Source organism: Takifugu flavidus, chromosome 1, assembly GCF_003711565.1.
Source record: "Takifugu flavidus isolate HTHZ2018 chromosome 1, ASM371156v2, whole genome shotgun sequence".
NCBI lineage: Eukaryota > Metazoa > Chordata > Actinopteri > Tetraodontiformes > Tetraodontidae > Takifugu > Takifugu flavidus.
The window spans coordinates 9,089,853-9,107,272 of record NC_079520.1 but is presented as its reverse complement, the minus strand read 5'-3'; the positions used below and the strand labels follow the sequence as shown (position 1 = coordinate 9,107,272).

At 45.4% G+C, this 17,420-nt stretch overlaps 2 protein-coding genes across 3 annotated transcripts; both read right to left on the bottom strand.

The window, feature by feature from the left end:
* Positions 1-54: 54 nt before the first annotated feature.
* On the bottom strand, positions 55-6,822 carry galnt3 (UDP-N-acetyl-alpha-D-galactosamine:polypeptide N-acetylgalactosaminyltransferase 3 (GalNAc-T3)). The gene is made up of 11 exons (XM_057026391.1): positions 6,056-6,822; positions 5,382-5,901; positions 4,636-4,808; positions 3,947-4,096; positions 3,564-3,798; positions 3,364-3,481; positions 3,003-3,203; positions 1,747-1,878; positions 1,420-1,521; positions 1,190-1,342; positions 55-1,111 (listed from the first exon to the last, which is right to left on the bottom strand). The coding sequence occupies exons 2-11, from the start codon at positions 5,876-5,878 to the stop codon at positions 998-1,000; spliced, it is 1,875 nt and encodes a 624-aa protein (XP_056882371.1). The 5' UTR covers positions 5,879-5,901; positions 6,056-6,822; the 3' UTR covers positions 55-997.
* A 460-nt stretch (positions 6,823-7,282) lies between these two features.
* On the bottom strand, positions 7,283-15,524 carry ttc21b (tetratricopeptide repeat domain 21B). 2 transcript variants are annotated; one of them, XM_057026370.1, is made up of 29 exons: positions 15,347-15,524; positions 14,940-15,069; positions 14,748-14,858; positions 14,483-14,649; positions 14,268-14,390; positions 13,966-14,123; positions 13,379-13,463; positions 13,187-13,285; positions 12,890-13,079; positions 12,692-12,789; positions 12,369-12,569; positions 12,101-12,230; positions 11,866-12,023; positions 11,452-11,676; positions 11,040-11,278; positions 10,628-10,700; positions 10,414-10,524; positions 10,185-10,326; positions 9,887-9,993; positions 9,432-9,620; positions 9,175-9,285; positions 9,013-9,094; positions 8,780-8,930; positions 8,543-8,701; positions 8,275-8,470; positions 7,968-8,192; positions 7,735-7,855; positions 7,583-7,650; positions 7,283-7,507 (listed from the first exon to the last, which is right to left on the bottom strand). In XM_057026370.1, the coding sequence occupies exons 1-29, from the start codon at positions 15,368-15,370 to the stop codon at positions 7,430-7,432; spliced, it is 3,951 nt and encodes a 1,316-aa protein (XP_056882350.1). In that variant the 5' UTR covers positions 15,371-15,524; the 3' UTR covers positions 7,283-7,429. The 2 variants fall into 2 exon arrangements, with proteins under 2 accessions (XP_056882350.1, XP_056882358.1); XM_057026378.1 differs by having other exon boundaries at positions 10,188-10,326.
* Positions 15,525-17,420: the final 1,896 nt, after the last annotated feature.

The window sequence follows — 17,420 nt, the reverse complement described above, 5'->3', positions numbered from 1 at the left end:
ATGTATTGGCCAAACGCGCCCCCTTCTGGTCATCAGGAGAAATGACACCGCGGCTCTGCTTCAAATGCAAATTTATTGCCCTAAAAAACTTAACTTAATAAAAACCAAAAAATCCTCACACATTCTAAACATGATCCAGCAAACTAAACAACACCGAAGCAGGATGTTGCATGTAAACTAGACTGCAAAATATATTTAGAAAATAAATCAGTGGTGACCTCTACGAGACAACACTAGATCAAAAATGCACAGAAAATTTCACTTTGGTCCAAACGGCACACTAAAATATGGAAACAATAACAAGAAATCAACCTGTCACCACCATGTTCTCAGATACCAGTTTATTAACCTTTTAGTGCCAAGAATCCCTTTATTCAAATGAATGACACCTGTGACATCAGCTTTATATTTTAAAATGAAGAGAGGATCTAGAAAAATTAGCAAAGTTTTCAGAAATGTCAACTAATGGAGCCTCCAGATTAACCATCCAAAGGAATGTCTCTTTCAGGATTCAGATGACAACTGAGCTCTGGTAAAATAAATACTCATCAGTTTGGAGACTGACATTAAAATGTTCATTAAATTAAAATAAAAAGTGTTTTATCTGCATCCATGAATAAATCTCCCCCGTAGAAGCCAGCGCTTAAACCTGGGACGTCACTACTCCATCATCTCCGCTCATACACGAACAAAAACATGTCAAAAGCTGGAGAGACAGAAAACTTTCCATCAGTCTTGATTGGAAACAAGCAGCGAGCGGTCACATGATTCAGGGTCTTTGGTCCTCAGGCGACCAACTTGAAAACCTCTTGAAATTTCTTTTCTGAAGCTAAAACATGTCGGTCTCCCTACATAAACCCGCAGGTGCAAAGGCACATCAGCAGTTCAGTATTTCGTTGTATATATAAAAAAAATAAAATAATTGATCCATCTATAAAAAAACTGCATGTTAGCTGCACAGTGGATAAGACGAGCCTGCCGTAGAGGGGGAGTCATTTCAGCTGAAGACCCAGAGCTGGTATCTGTCCATGGGGTTGCAGGCAGCCAGAAAGGGACGCTCCTGACGGGCGCTCAGACACTTGTTCAACTCCGGCATGTAAATTAACCGATTCTGTGCGGCGAAAAGACCTTAGTTAGTTTCAAAAGAGACGTCGAGCCCTTCGCAGAGCAGAGAGGGGATCAAACTTACATCCTTTAGTTGCCATTTTTGCTCTGCTCCTACTAATGTGTTCCTGCCTTTATACTGGCATTCCTCCAGCTTCACAGCCCCCGCTGCCCCGTGCAAACACAGCTCCTTCTGAATGTTGTGTCGAATCTCGTGACGCGTGGAGTACTCGAAATACTGCAGCGAGGGAGACAGAAGTCAGCCGCCGGCCAAGAAATCACCCGGTTTGTCCCAGATTTGAGATTCTCACTGACTTGGTTTCCTCCTAGTCCGTGACACGGGTACATGATCACCCTTTTCCCACCCTCATTGTTCTCTCCAGCATCCAGACACGAGTCTTTGCCGACATTTTTTACCTACGGAGGAGGATTGGGGGGGGGGGGGGGTGAAAGGAAACAAAATGAAAAACTAACATGCGGTGCAAGCTGTTCAAACAACGTCAGTCTCCGGAGTGCTTTCTGTGGTGTCAGATTGGAACTGTACAATAGCCTCTGGAGATCCTAAGTGGAAACCCACTGTGGCTAGACGGAGCGCTGAGGTTTGGAAGGGACACAGTTATTGGTGAGCGTGTGTGATCTTACTGAACCAAAGCCGAGTGGGTTGAGATCAGGAATGAAGGCTTCTGGGTAAATGTTCTTCAAATACCAAGAGAAGCTCTTGCACTTCAGGCGTGCGCGGAGGTCCATGCGCTGAGAAATGTCTCCAAATGCCTTCTGTTGAATCAAGGAGCAGAGAAAGGCAAACCAATATTATCGGTCAACACGTGCACACAGGATTTCTTGTGATAATTTTAAGAAAGGAGTACTTCAACAGTGTGGAGGCTGCTCTTCCCTGATGCAGCACCTCGCTTTTCACAAAATTTCTTACACTTTCTTGTGGTCCAGCTGATCATTAAACAAACTGGGAATGATGCAAATGTTCAAGCGAAAGACGCATTTATTCATAAAAAGTGACACGAGTGGTGCAATGTGTGTGTGAGGTGTCAGGCAAGAATACAGGCAGCATAAAAATAGCATAAAGCACATTTTTGGCAAAAAATAGTCACCCATATAAATCTGGAGAATTGGTTTCATGTGGTTTCATGTCTTTCCTACACATTTTAAGCAAAACTGTGATTAATGCTGAAACGGAAAATCCTCTAGCATCGGGAGCCAGGCTTGCTAAATGCTAATGTTAGCGCGGTTATAACCGCCAACTGTGTTCCAGTCTGACTCCTTTTGTAAAATAACCACTGGCCAGTGCTCAATTACTGCTCCTTTAAAACCGAAACACACATTTAACAGGCTCTGCAGGCACCTCGTGGTCCCTCTGGAATAATGAGGGAACTTGCATAATGACGAGTGTAACGCTCATGCTGGTGTGCACTGATAGTTATTGGAGGATTCCTTGAAGCTGTTGATGATAGCGTGTCTGTTTGAAGACAGCAGGGAAGGGCAGGCCCCAGTCTGTGAGGTATAGCCCCGAGGGAACTATTTAGAGTTCCTACAGGCCCATGTGTTGGGAACCGCAGATTGTCTGGTAGTTAAAAGAGTCCCTTTATTGTCTAATGTTCTACAGCCAGACTTTTTCTTCTTATTTCAGAGGAAAAGGTTGATTTTCAGAGGTCTCCAGCAAAGTACAACCACAACAGTCGGCGGCTGTGCTTCTCTCCGCCAGTAAGGCGTGATTAGACTTAATGTAGGTTTGTATGGGAGGTGGATTTGCTCAAACTTGTCCGGAGGGGAGGACAATGAATGGTCTTAAGAATCAGGGGGGATGAAGGAAATGTTGGGAAAGCAATCGACTGCATCTGAACGGATCGCCGGGGCGGGAACAGGAAGTGCACTGGAGTACATACGTCTCGGACCAACTGCGCCGCTTGCTGGTTGCGCCGGTAAAAGATCTCCTTGTAGTCGTCCATCCACACCTCCGCCAGACGCACCTGGTTGCGGGAAATCACCTGCGTTCCTTTGGGGAAGCTGTGCGGGCTCTTGGTGCGGAATACGTGTCCCACGATTGAGCAAGGAATAATCTCCAGCTGCCCGCCGCACTGCCACACCTGCATGGAAAAGAGGCGTGCGGTGCACACAAGCGCTTTGTAATGTGTTGAGACGGACTGAAAAGTAATTAAGGCTGTTACTGTATTACAACACGCCCGGCGCGGTGGTGCGCACAATAAGGAAGGGCCTTAAAGTCCTGAATAGCTGGCGATGGCTTACCCGGAAGGACATCTCGATGTTCTCGCCGCCCCATATTTCCATGTGCTTGTCATAGCTGCCAATCTGGTAGAAATAGTCTTTAGAGATGGAGAAAAGGCCGCCAGCGAATGTGGGCGTCCTGCAGACAAGTTTTCATCAGAAAACGGCTTCAAACCAAAAAAAGGGGCGTGCGAGGTTGAGCTTCCGCAGCCAGGCGTTACTTGATTGGGTAGGTTTCGTCTTTCCTCCTCCTCTTCTCGTGATCTGGCAGACTCTCCCAGCCGAACGCCAGGCTCCAGTCGAAGTTGCCCCGGTTGTGGTTCTGGCCGTACGGGGACGGCTTCACGAACTCAAAAGTGTTCAGGTCGATGGTGGTTATGTCGGGACTCACGACGGCGCTGTGGTTCGCGGCGATCCTGGCCAGCAGAGGCTCCAGCCACCCGTTAAAGCATTCGCCTGCGACAGGTGCGCAACAGATGACGTGTCAATACAGGAGCCTCCACGTGGCCGACGGGCAGGTAAAGCCACGCCAACGCAAAGGCAAACAGTGCAGGGTTGTGGTCAAAGGGCGAGTTCAGCCTCGTGTGAACTGCTGGGCACCTACAGTGAGCGTCAAGGAAGGTGAGCGTGTCGCCGGTGGCAACGGAGGCCCCCAGGAGCCGGGCGGTGATGAGCCCCTTCCTCTCGCGCTGGCGGACGACCTGGACAATGCTGAGGCGCTTCAGGTACTCGTCCAATTCGTCCTTCAGCGCCTCTGAAATGATGCAATTTCTGTTAGTCAGAGGTAAATATGAGACGTAGATAAGAAAATACATCATTCTAAACATACTTGGAACATATTATGCAACACGTTAGAGGCTATGGTGAGTTCATTCATTATTTCGACCATTTTTCTAACTTCTAAAATTCTTCAATCTCCATCAAGCAAACAACTATATTGCTATAAACTGCATACATGAATAATTTCCCTTTTTAACCCCCCAGCTCCAGTGACAGCCCGCTATAATAAACACTCTTATTATGCTGTGTCATCAGCTATAGAAGTTCAAGTGGATCGTTATTTTATTCATAAGACGTTTATAAACCCTTATACATAACCCTAAAGGGGTGTAATCTCTTCTGTGGGGCAGCAGACAGAAGCTCCGGCGGTCAGGTGGACCACGTTAATTCCTTCTCGGAAAGTATTCACTAACTGCGCCGCTTCCCGCCCGGACCTGCTTCGCAAGTGTTTTCGGAAACGTGCCGAAGTGCCGCCCCCCCGCCCAGCGTGGCCCCAGAGGAGCTGGTCCTCACCGTCCTCGCTGGCGTCGTCCACCAGGATGATCTCCTTCAGGAGGATGGCCGGGGAGGTGTGAAGGACGCTGTACACGGTCCTCAGCAGCGTGCTCCAGGCCTCATTGTGAAACACGATGATCACGCTGGTGGTTGGCAGGGGGGGGCACCGCTTGAAGGTTTGCTCAATACATCTGTGGCAAAGAGAGGGGGGAGAAAAAAAGCACAAAGATCTGACTGTCCTTCCCAGCTCCCGAGTGACACCAGCCTGGTTATTACATCTACGCCCTCTCCCCGGTGGGGTGTCCCTTTCAGCCCCCACAGCGCATGTGAGCTGGCCCTATCACAGGGGCCAAACGTTAATTCCTCTTGATAAGAGGGCCAGAACACGATCCAGCTTTACGTCTGCGTCCTGTACCCAGCGAGTGCTTGAATGTACGCCGACGTGCCAAACACAACACGTCCCTCTCTCTCAGCTGGCCGCAGCTGGAGCGCGAACGCATAGCTCCGCGTCTCTCTCGGGTCCGACATCGCTGCGGTTCTTACCAGAGATCAGCTGTAAACACACGCGTGTCAAAAAGATCAAACGAGTGTGAAGGAGAGATGTGCGTTCGCCCAGGTCAGCAAGAGGTTAACCTTACTTTAATGTGTGTTTGCTTTAAAGTGTCTAAGCTTCCAGAAGTAAAGGCTCCTGTGAGGAGACAGACAGCCAGACAGACAGACAGACAGATAGACAGATGGACAGACAGACAGATAGACAGACATACTCTGGGGGTCTGGTGTCTGCTCCCAGGTCTCTGCTCAGGGAAATCCGGTCACTGGCGTACAAATTAAAGCAGTGCTTCTCTTCACCCCTCTGCTTCTCCTTCTGCTCTTCGGGGCTCAGCGCGTTGGTGTGGAAAGGTTTCCCAGCAGCCCCGGGGGCCAGGGGGTCTTGCTGAGGTCGGGCCAAAGCCGACCTGAGTTCAGCAGCGGTGTAGCGGCCGGGCAGACAGGATGCGGCGCCCGCGCTCCCCTGCTGGGCCGCAGGGGCCCTGATCTGCATCTTTGGCATGGAATCCCTGAAGTTGTGGACGGCTCCAATCACCATGTCCAGCATGGTGTCTCGCTTCGCCGTCACCCCCTTCAGCCAGGGGTCCTCCTCTTGGTCCTGGCTCCCTACCTCCCATTGTATGAAGAACACAAAGGTGACAAAGAGCAGGGCCACGGCCACCAGGCGGGCTGGGTGCAGCTGCCTTCGGAGCACTCTGCGCAGAGGTGTCATTCTAAAGGAATCACGGCTGGCAGCTGAAACGACCACATAATTTCTCATTTTAGTGACATGCGAGCAGCATTATAACACTATCTCTATTTAGAGCGAGAAACGGCGTTCTGCTGTAACGTTGCGGTCTAGGACTAGAAACCAGAATCAGGTTAAGAAATCTACCGTGAGAGCACGTACCATCAGCAGCTCGGTTACAGATCGACTTTTGAAGTGCCCGTTAAGCTGTTCAAGTAAAGTCCACAGATCCACATCCTGCTGCCGCCGGAGATCCTCGATCCGCGTTCTTGGATGCCAAAAAAACTTTTTGTCATGGCACAGAGAGGAAGAAAAAAAAAAAAAAAAAAGATTTTCTCCGCTGCCGTCACTAAACTTCCGTCTAGTTGGATCCAGGTGCGCTCCGCTCAGGTACAAGACGACGTCACGCTGCGCATGCGCACAGAAGGGCCCCGTGGCTCCAAACCCATACCTGGAACAAAATAAAAGCAGCCAGGTGACGACCGAGCAAGACCTTCCGAACTGTGACGGGTTTCCAGTCAAATGGAAACCCTCTCTGACTTGTCCGCAGGCTTTGCGTGTTGCACCGTGCGTGTGTGCCGAGTGTGTCCGCCAGTTTCTCAGATTCGGAGCCGCTGTCATTAACAGGATTTGGGAACTGGTCATCCACCGGAACAGTTGCCGGGTTACAAATGACAGAGGAACGCGCTAAAGCTCACGAGTTCGTCGCATCCACTAATCCTTCACACATGCTCCTCCACACTTTGGAGGGAAAATGGCGTGGTTTTTAAAAAAAATCCTGCAGACGTGACTCTGATCAATCAGTCCAATTTTCGTTGCTAGTTGCCAGAACTCACCGAGGTGGCGATATTTAATCCTGTATTTGCTGCAGACTCTTCACACACGGGAGCGGAGAGGCTGGCTCCAGCCGCGCGGACTCCTCTGCTCCGGAGGCTTTGCGCACACTGGCTCCATCTGTAGTGAATGTGCTGCTTGGCCCTTCCTACCCTACCCACGGCAGGCATCCACTTTATTATCTTCGTTAAAAGTTCACTGCGGGTCTCACGTTTCCCCCCCTGTCACGCCTTTAAACGTGTCTCTGTGAAGACCACCGGTGCAAAATGTTACTTCAGAATCAGGAATTCAAGCTTAACGCACTAAAACCCAAACCCTATACCTAAACAATCAGCTTTGATTCATTTTTTTACATGGCAATATTAAACAATTACTTGTGAAGAAAGCGTGGATCATCGCCGAATGCTCGTGGAGGCTGTTCATAAATACAAAAAAAGGAGTCTGTTTCAGCGGTGGTTAAAAACTTTGGCAGCGGGTTCAAACAGTTCAGAGCAGAATCCTTCCTATAGAAATGCTGTTATAGAGTCATGCACAGAAAGCCACAAAGCAAGATCATCTGGAAAAATGAAGAGCTTGATTTTATTTTATCAAGATACACAGCACACACTGACTACTCTGGTTCTATTGCGTATATGGTACACAGCTGTACAATAGTTTCATTCGTGATATACTTCAGCAGCTGGGCCGGGTTAAATTCCAACATTAAGATCTCAGAGAAGCGCGGGCCTTGTCCAGGATGTCCTTTCTCATTTTTGGGTAGTTTGGATGAACTGCCAGAACCTGAGAAAAGAAGGAAAGATGAGTTACAGTAAGAAAAAAGAATGTGACGTCAATGTCCGAGCTGCAGACACTCACCTTATGGCACACGTCGATGGCATCAATATACTTTTTTGCCTTTAAATAGTTGAACGCGAGCTTGTATCCTGAAATCATAATTTAAGACGTTGAAGCATTAGAAGTACATTTCTCTGAGGAATGAGGTTGACGTGTGATTTTAGGTGACAGACCAATAGTTGCATTATTCTGATTTCCATATTTCCAGGCCTTTTCATAATTGAGTGCTGCATCATGGAATGATAGCTCTTTTTCCATTATGAAGCCCAGATACTCATAAGCTTTACAGCAAGACTGTGGAAAAAATGATCAACACAAAGACATTAACATAAAAGACAGCCACTTTATTAAAAGGCACAATTCAAGCTAAAATAAAAGCTTTTTGTGTGAAGCGAGCTACACCGACCTTGTTGTGGCCGAGGCATCTCTTTAAGAGCTCTGTGGCCATGTCGTACTTTCCTGAGTGGACGTAGATGTCTGCCAGGAGCAGCCAGCTCTTCTCAAACTCATCTGCATCCACAATGCTCCAGTTCATTTTAGAGATACGTTTCAGGAGGTTCCTCGCCCGGGGGGTTTGCTTCAACATCATGTAAGCTGTGGCCAAGGCCAACATTGCCGGTACGTGGTCCATCTGAAGGGACCGAGGGGTCCAGGTTAGACAGAATAGATCTCACGTACCTTTAGTAGCCTCACATCAGCTGATGTTCACTCACCTCTTTGTTCACGATCTCTGTCAAAATGCCCACTGCTCTCTCAACTTTGGCCTTCTGCTTGGCGGTGATGAGGCAGTAGTTTTCCAGGATGCGCAGCTGCACGTGCCCGCCTGGCGTCTGCGGCTTGATCTCCTTCAGCAGCTTCTCGGCCGTCCTCACCGCCAGCTGCTCTGACTCCTGCTTCTCTGTAGAGTTCCTAATGAGAGAAGAATCAGAAATAGATTGGGCAGAAGAACACGAGCCATGGAAGGTGCCAACTGCCACTCACCCGATATCTCCCAAATTCTCAAACACTTCTCCCCCCATGGTGTCATTGTCAGGGTTCAGGTAGATTTCGATCATGTTGTAAACGGCGTTTTGACCCCAGTCGTTGTCTTTCCGTGCTTTGTTAAAGTGCTGCAGGGCTTCGTTGGGTCGTCCGGTGAACCTGTGGAGCAATCACGCATCTAATCCCGTACAGTTGAGTGACCATCTGCCCACCGTGAGGGATGACTTCCTCACTTACCAAAGATAAAGTCCTTTGCAGTAGTTGAACCCGGGGTCAAATTTGGCTCTGGATGAATGTTTTTCAGCCATATCAAGAAATCTTGGAATTTCCTCCAGTTTCCCAGCACGTCTCAGCAGGTCAATGAGACGTGATAGCGTCGGGTAGTTGTCTGAAAGCAACACGTGAAAGAGAATATGTGTTTAGAATAACAGCTGATGAATGTGAAAACAATAAATGCAGCTCTATTGCACCGGGTTTGTGCTCCAGGAGTTGTTCAAAGTGGAGGACGACCTGCTCATAATCCTGCTTCCTATACATGATATCAGCCATCATCTGAGGACAAACATCACAAGAAAAAGGCCCATAAAAATTTGCGAATGATGCTAAAGTGGCAAAAGAGAGTCAAAACAAACCAGAGTAGCCTCTTCATTGAACTTGTCTCTCTTTAAGATTGCGCTGCACTGCTGCTGACACGCATCCACTTCGTCCAGATTGAGGTACAACTGTGCTAACTCCAGCATCACCTCAGCAAATAAAACATAGTCAGTTAACTACCACACCAACAAAAGAAAAGGTCAAAAAAACTAGCTTCAGACTCTCAAGGGTGCCAGTGCTTGTTACCCACAGCTGCAGTGAGTACACAGGACGGTTTTGATTAAGCCCCACTGACCTTGCAATCAGTCTCACAATACACAAGAGCTTCTTTGTAGAATTTCACTGCTCTCTCATAGCCCCTCTGACTCGTGTAGTGTTTAGCGATTTCAGCGCAGATCTCAGCAGCGCGTTGCTTCTGCATGGAGACGACGTCAGGCTGCTCTAACTGGACCCGCTTCAGCACCTTGGCCTGCACATCTCGAGCCTAATGAGAACACCTCTTCTTTAACATATATTCTTCACAATGTCATGTATTTCCAAAAGTAACCTGGAGTTAGAAACGTCTGGACCAAACAGCCCAGCAGTGAACAGCACCACAGTAGCAGTGAGACAAACACAGTCGTTTGGATCTGTGTCCAAGGCTGTGCTGACGAGCTTGAATTTAATTTTAATGCCATGGCGTGTGATTAGACTCCAATTTCCTTTCATTTACACCCAATAATAGACTCACTGGGGAAATGATTCACTCACTCTTTCCAAGGTAAGTAAAGCTTCTTCTTTTTTGTCCACCTTATTTTGGATCTTTGCCAACAGAACAAGGTAACGGCAGTCATCCGAGAGTACCTGAAGTTCATTCACTGGGGAAGGAAACAACACAAACATCAGCACGTACATCACTGAAAAGACAACTAAGAGATGATGTAAGGTTAATATTTTCATATAAACTATATAAGAAACATTAAGAACATTTTATTTTTCTTTATCGAAACATCATGACCTAATGGTGACCCGAGGTCACCATCAGTTAGTCTCGGTTAGACATCTTTACCACCTGCTCCATGGTCCAGAGCCTCATGCAGAACTTTCTCACAGCGCTCAAACTGCTTCATCTTCATCAGCAGCTCAGCCAGATCATAACGCAGGAAGTGAAGTTGCTCAGTCTTCAGGGCTGCTTCATAGTAACTTATGGCCTGTGTAACACCAAGTGTAAGTCAGCGTAGTTTCCTCCCTCTCCGAATCAATGGAGTGTATCTTAAAGAAGTTTATCTTAAAGAAACCTTGAAGTAGTAGTGAGACTTGATCAGAGCTTTTCCAGTCTTACTGGCTAAAGCAGCGCTTTTGGGGTTTTTCTTCATGCCGAGCTGATACACCTCAAAGGCTTTCTCTGGCTGAGGACAAACATGAAACCTAGTATAACACTCAAAATAAATGTGTTCCTTTCTGATGCCTGAAAAGGAAAGCAAACGTTTATGATTTCCATCTGTGCCTTACCTCTTGAATGCTAATGTAGGCATCACCTAGTAGCAGGTACGTGTGTGGGCTGGGCAGCTTGTCCACCATTTCCCTGGTGATAAGACAGAGATATCACATCACGTCTGGTGGACTTCTTTAGGATGACACTTAGTACCGGTATATACAGTATATCGCTTAGTCGAAATTTGACACCTTTAGAGCAGCAATAATCTAACAAAAGTGTGCATGTTCAGAGCATTCAGCTCAGCATCTGGTGATCTAGGGCCCGAATGTAGCGTCAAAACTATATAAATCATGTATTCACAATTCAGACAAAACATCGCAAAACCTTTAAGTATTATGTTTCAGGAGGGATCTCTCCCAAATAAAGACTTCAGTCAACCCCCATTTGTGAGCTTTTCAGTTACGTGGCTCTCAGTTACATGCCTACCTGTAACAGCTTATATAGAGAGATTTATCCTTTCTATGCTTCAGGAAAATCTGTCCCATTTTCTCCTTGGCTTGGACATAGTAGGGCTGATCGGGTGTAATATTTCGGAGCATACTCAGCGCCAGCTCGGTGTCACCCCGGAGCAGAGCCAGGTCAGCATTGGCGACAGTGACACGGAGCTCCTCGGTTGTTCCTGAGTACTCGTTGATGGCATCCTGAATCACTTTTGCCGCTTCGTGCTGTAATAGTAAAACAATACACATGTAAATAGCATTTTTTTTAACACCAGGGGCCAAGCCATGTCAGAAAAAAAGTGTCCCAGAGTTCAGTCGAGGGTATAGGTAAAAGGTTTCAAACCTGAAATGAAACTGAAAAGTATGCATAATTCTTATGCCCAAATGTCACGACTTACTTGTTCGCCGTTGAGCCACAGCGCATCGGCTAACTCCAAGAAGACCGAGACACAATCGGCGGGACTCAGCTCCATCTTCCTGCTTTTGGACTTGGACGAGGATTCACTTCTGCGGACCCCTGGGAGACTCATGGCCATCTGCAGAGTCTGAATGGCTTCTGTCAGTTCACCCATCTTCTTTTTAGCCTGAGCCTTGATCAGGTGGTACAACGGATGCTCTCGGACCTGGGATGGACAAGAAATGATGGGCTATCAAAACATATCATTACAGATAATCTTTAAACTTCTCAACTTTCATCTGCAGTGATATAGTATCTAAAACCATGTTGGCAGGCTAAAAACACCACAAATAAGGGGACAAAATAGAGAGTACCTGCATGTTCTACGATGCTTCCATCTTGATGGTTGGCTTACCTCAAAGTTACAGCCGAGACAGACCTCCAGAGACTGGGAACACATGGTGAAGTTACCCTGCAGCAGGTAAATCTGTGCCATCAGCAAATGAGCATCAGCATACGATGGGGACTGCTCCAGACAGCGCTGAAGAGTACACTGGGCAGCATCCGTATCACCTGAATCGACACAGGGTTAAAGCGATCTTCGTGCTGCACTTGCTAAAATCAATCCGTTTTTCTAATATGATGCTCACTAGATAGGAATTTGACTTTGGCGAGCAGGAAAACTGCTTGAGGTAAACCTGGAACCACCCTGTCCACAGTTTCCAACAATGAGGCACAATGCTGGAGCTGAGGAGGAGGAGTTTGACCCTGGGCTGGAGGCTGAGACAGGAACATCAAAATATGTTTTTCTAATTCAAATTAAGCACAAAACTGGCAGAAACAGACTTGCATTTCCCCCAATATATAAACAATATATATGTTGAGGGCCAGTGCCTTTGATGAGTTTCTTGGACGTACCGTTGATGGACACACAGCGAGATACACCTTGACAATATCCAGAAGGAACTCAGGGTTCAGCTTCTCAAAGTACTCCACTCCCAGCGGCAGGCCCTGTGCCTTGGATAAGTGTGTATCCACTGCATCATTCAACAGTTTGGTCACCTCTTCCTGCGGTCGGCACTTTTTCACTGCCAGAACAGCCCGTAGGTACTGCAGCTCCTAACAAGGTTGAGCAAAAACAACAGACTAAAAGAAAGAATTAGAATACTGAAGCTACAGAGACAGTTACTGACAGGAGAGTGTAAAACATGTACTGATCAACTAAAATTAAAATCTGTTACTGCTGATTTTCCAATAGATTGTTGAATCTCTGTGAAAAACTCCAGCTGTTGTTCCGCGTCCTCAAGCTGACCATCAATCAGCTGGCAGTGGATTATACCTGATAAGACCAATCAAATGTACATGCCCAACATTACAATTTAACACACATAAGCAAGGAACCAAAGCACCATAACCTGATGTATTAAAATATTCAGTACCTGTCAAAGCCAAACTGGTCTCATCCAAAGTCATGGCAGTGCTGTACCACTTTGCTGCCTCTTTGGTTCTACCCAGGAGCAACATCTGGTAGCCCAACTCTGTGGCAAAATCAGAGTCCTCTGATGCTAAAGAGAAAGCTCTTTCCACCATTTTCACTGTCTGCTCCATCACTTTGTCATTTCGGCCACACTGGAAAAAAAAAACTCACTGCAGGCTAAATAAGTCTTCATAATAATCACGATCAGACATAAATCATAGAATTACAAATTCAGAAGGGAAATTGAAAAGAGTCTTACAACACGGGTAAAGGCCAGAGACATCTTGTAAAAAAGCTCAGGATTCTGTGGTTCAAGGATCTCCAGACTGCTAAAGAGGTCTGAAAGGTGCTTTACTGACTGTAAAATAAACAATTTCTGTAAATTGAGCTCGCCATTACAAACTTGATCTGTTTACTTTGAATTTCTTTTCTCTGAAACTGTGAGCTTTACCTCTGTTATATTTCCTTCACTACATAAAGAATACAGAGCTAGCATCCGTAGCGCTTCCAAGTTATTTTTATCCTCCTGTAAAAGTCTGAAAAATGTTACAAAATTCGTTAGAATTAAGTTAAATCATAGACATTGAATAAGGTTGGATAGAAAATGACATAGTATTAGGTGCATTTTGCATCGTTGGTTGTAGTTACTGGACACTAAATTTAAAGGCCATGCAAAAGCTGCAAAGCACAAAACATTTACTGTATCCTGGAATGAATCCATGTGAATCATCACCCTGGTTCTAAACTTGGAGCCTGCAGCTCAAGGGCTTGCTTTTCCTCCAGGTCTGTACTAATTTACTCCTAGATTACAGGAAAAGGAGTTCTGGTCTGGACAGCACAAACAGAATTTCTTTTACACATTCAGTTATTTTTAGTTGAATGTGTAGTGTTTGGTAAGGCTGGGCTGATATGATTGCATCCCCAGAGAAGATCTCACTATATTATTGCCAATGGTTCCACATTGTTGTAAGACAGAAAGGTAGAAAAAAATTAAAAAGTGTGCATTTTGGAGTAACTGCTACCCATTTAAATGATTACCTGTGAGCAGCAAGTATTGTTTGCTCCCAGTCTTGAAGGATTAACAGCAACTTCATCTTCTTGATTAGGGCAGGCAAAAACCCTGGGAATCCAACAATGACTTGGTTTATAACTTCCAGTGCTCCTGAGTAGTTTTGACGATATTCATAGTATTGTGCCTGGGATGGAATACACAACCGTGAATGAGCACGTGACACAACATAAAACCTGGACTTCCAATTTACTCATATATATGAGTTAAGCACCAAAATATCTAAATGCAGAGAGGAAGATGTGACGAGGATTTGCAGCTTATATCTCACCTTTCCCATCAGGCCAAAAGCATCTGTTCTCTCTTTCAGCCCTTCATCAAATAGTTTTCCAGCCTTTTTTGCATACATATCTTGGCCAGATGTCACATTTACCCAGGCCTTTAGAATAATCCCCTAAAGGGGAAAAAAAGGTCAAACTTTAAAAGATACCAAATACAGGAAGAGCCACATCCTCTCATGACTCCATGAGAAATGCCAAAACTCGCCTCTCTGGCACCATTGGAGAGTTTGATCATCCTATCTATGTACTCTCTTGCTTTATCATTCCGTCCTAGCAACCAGAAAAACATGCCAGCATTGTAAAGACTCCGGGGTGAAGCACTTTTCCGGTCCTCTTTAATCTTTGCATCAAGCTCTTGAACAACTTCTCTGTCTGTTGACATGAAGACACATGCAACAAGTTTATCAAGTGAACCTGTGCTCAAGTCAGCAACTGTGGTACCAAATAAAGAATGCAAGTTTTGCTTTTACCTGGGTTTTTCTTTCTTTTCTCCGCGTAGTACAGAGCTATTAGTGTGCACAGAGACACGTCTCGACTGTCTCTTATAGAATCCAGCTCCAGTATAGCCTTCTGAATCTGATCTGTGATCGGATCATTACATCAATCGCGGGACTAGTGGATTTTATCGTGTTGAATTTGTTTTCATTTTTCCCCAAGCTTACCTTGCATGAGGGTACCGAAAGCATGGAAAAAACTGTAGATGGGAACGTTGCCGAAAGTTCTCCGGGCAGCTACAGCAGCGGTAACAGCGTGATTGTAAAACTTTTCGAAGCAATACCAGCTCATCAACGCCTGCGGAAGAAGAAAGAGAAAGACTGCTGTTTTAGGAGTTCTCGGGAAAACATTGACATCTTGAGCCAATTTTACGAAACAAAAGCCTAGCGTTCGAAATAGACTATATATGTTGTACATAATGATGATATCGGTGTTTTCCCTACAGATAGTATAGCTCGGCAAATGTTTTTGAAGATCTAAATTTGAAAACCTAGTGGATTTATATCTAGCTGTGTACATGTTAGGTGGTTACATCTTTGTCAGAAACGTGGTGCGTAACTCTGCGTTGCTTTACCAACGTTCCCTCTTCGTCCTCCATCTTTTTGAGAAGCCGTGCGATGAACCACTGATGTGGGGAAACAGACTTGCAGCCTCTACTTTGTACCCCAACAAGCCGTTTTTATGTTGATGTTGTCGCCATCTTGCGCCTTCTACTTTCGCGTTATCCCGTAACCCAGCAACGCTTCGCACTGGATACTTCCGCACTGGATACTTCCGGGGTCACTTGGATTTCCGGTCTGGTTCTTGGATTGCAGTGAAGAAATTTAAAAAAAAATCAAAACACACACACACACACACACACACACACACACACACACACACACACCGCTGTTTTTACTGTATATCTTGAATTGCGTGGGAATCAGTAACGTGATTAATGACGTGAAACGTACACGCGGCGCAATTACGCAAAATATTTTTTGTCCAGTTCATCATCTGTCACCAGATGGCGCGATTTCACTCTAAATAAATGTAAACGACACCACCCAGACAGCAATTCTCCTGATAACAGTGATAAAAATCATTAAATGGCTAAAAATGATTTCATTAATGCAGAATAAAAATACTGTACACCTTATTCTGTCGTTGAGCTCTCGTGATTGGAGTTCCGAGACATTTTGCATGCTAAGGCTAAATCTTGAATACATTTTGAATATATGGAAAATATTTAAGGTTACACAGACAGTGGTTGGATTAATGTGGTTAGTGGTGATTTGTGCTATGTTGCACTGGTAGTCTCTATGACAGATGTAGTTGAGTCAAAACATTAAAAGGTATTGTCTATTTTGATAGTATTTTTTCAGAACTTTGGGGTCACTGCAAAACCTTTGGGAAGCATTGTATATCTTTAAAAAGATGCATGTACATATATCACAACTCACTGTCGAAATATGACTTCCTGCAGCATGTGGTAATGGTCAGTAAATGTTATGCAATAACATGTGCACTGACTGTTAAACATCGTTTGTATATAGCTGGAATGTCAGTGCAGCCTGTGTCCATCATGGGTGCAACTGATACAGGAGAGGTCTTTCAGTACGTGTCAGATACTATTCGGCACTAACCCTGGCACATAATCATTACTCTCTGCAGCACACACCAGTGGGAGAGTAAATCAGGTTGGTATTGAGCTCTAAGCATGTGCAGCAGTGGGAAATGCCAGTAGCTCACAGCTTTCAAACTTTATTGTCACAGGCTATTGTACCTAGGCATTCACATTAAATATCAGACACATGATACAAACAGTTATCAAATCCTTAATCTCCTAATTAATCCGTCAGAAAGGGGTGTTATTTTTATTTTTTATTTGTATTAATACTGCTAGGCACATGGTAGATAATATAGGTGTTGTTCTCTGCAAAAAGCAATAAATACTGCATATGGTGTTGCACTTACAAAGAATACATTTGAAAACCTATTAGAGGAAATACTGTGGATTATGCACCCCTGGGGATACACTGCTGTAGCATTCTAATGGCTGTATCCATTGTGGCTTGTACAGACCATTATTGATCAAAGAGCCATAGCCAATAATACAAGCCGCTCACTTACTAATGAGCTCATTTCTTTTTCCATATGTTTTGCAAAAAACAAAGTTGCTCGAGACTTGATGGCACACGCATCTTGTGAATACAGGTAAATAAACAAGGTTTTTGAGAAAAAATGATGTCAGTAAAATGATGCTCTCCTCTGAAAGGGATTTATACAGTCTGTCTGGTGTTGGGGACTCACTGTTGGAGCAGTTCAGTGTCTGCATCCGTATGTGCGTGCACATGTGTGTGCTAGCACAGTGCGGAGGTAGGGCCATAAGGCTACTTACCACTACCTAATCTAATGGAGTTTTCTTTCCTGTCCACAGTAAATAAAATTACAGAGCTGTTATGGCTGCTGTTCTCAGATTTCTTCTGGAATAGTTTCCCCCCTTACCATTTTCATGCATGCCAGTGGCAAGATGCCAAGCCAAAGAGAGATCTTTTCACATATTATTATTCCATATTTAAGACTCCCAGGGTAGGAATGACAGGCCCACTTCCTATTCTCCATGTTGGATGTCATGTTACTGGGCAACCAGCAGGGTGAATGACTAC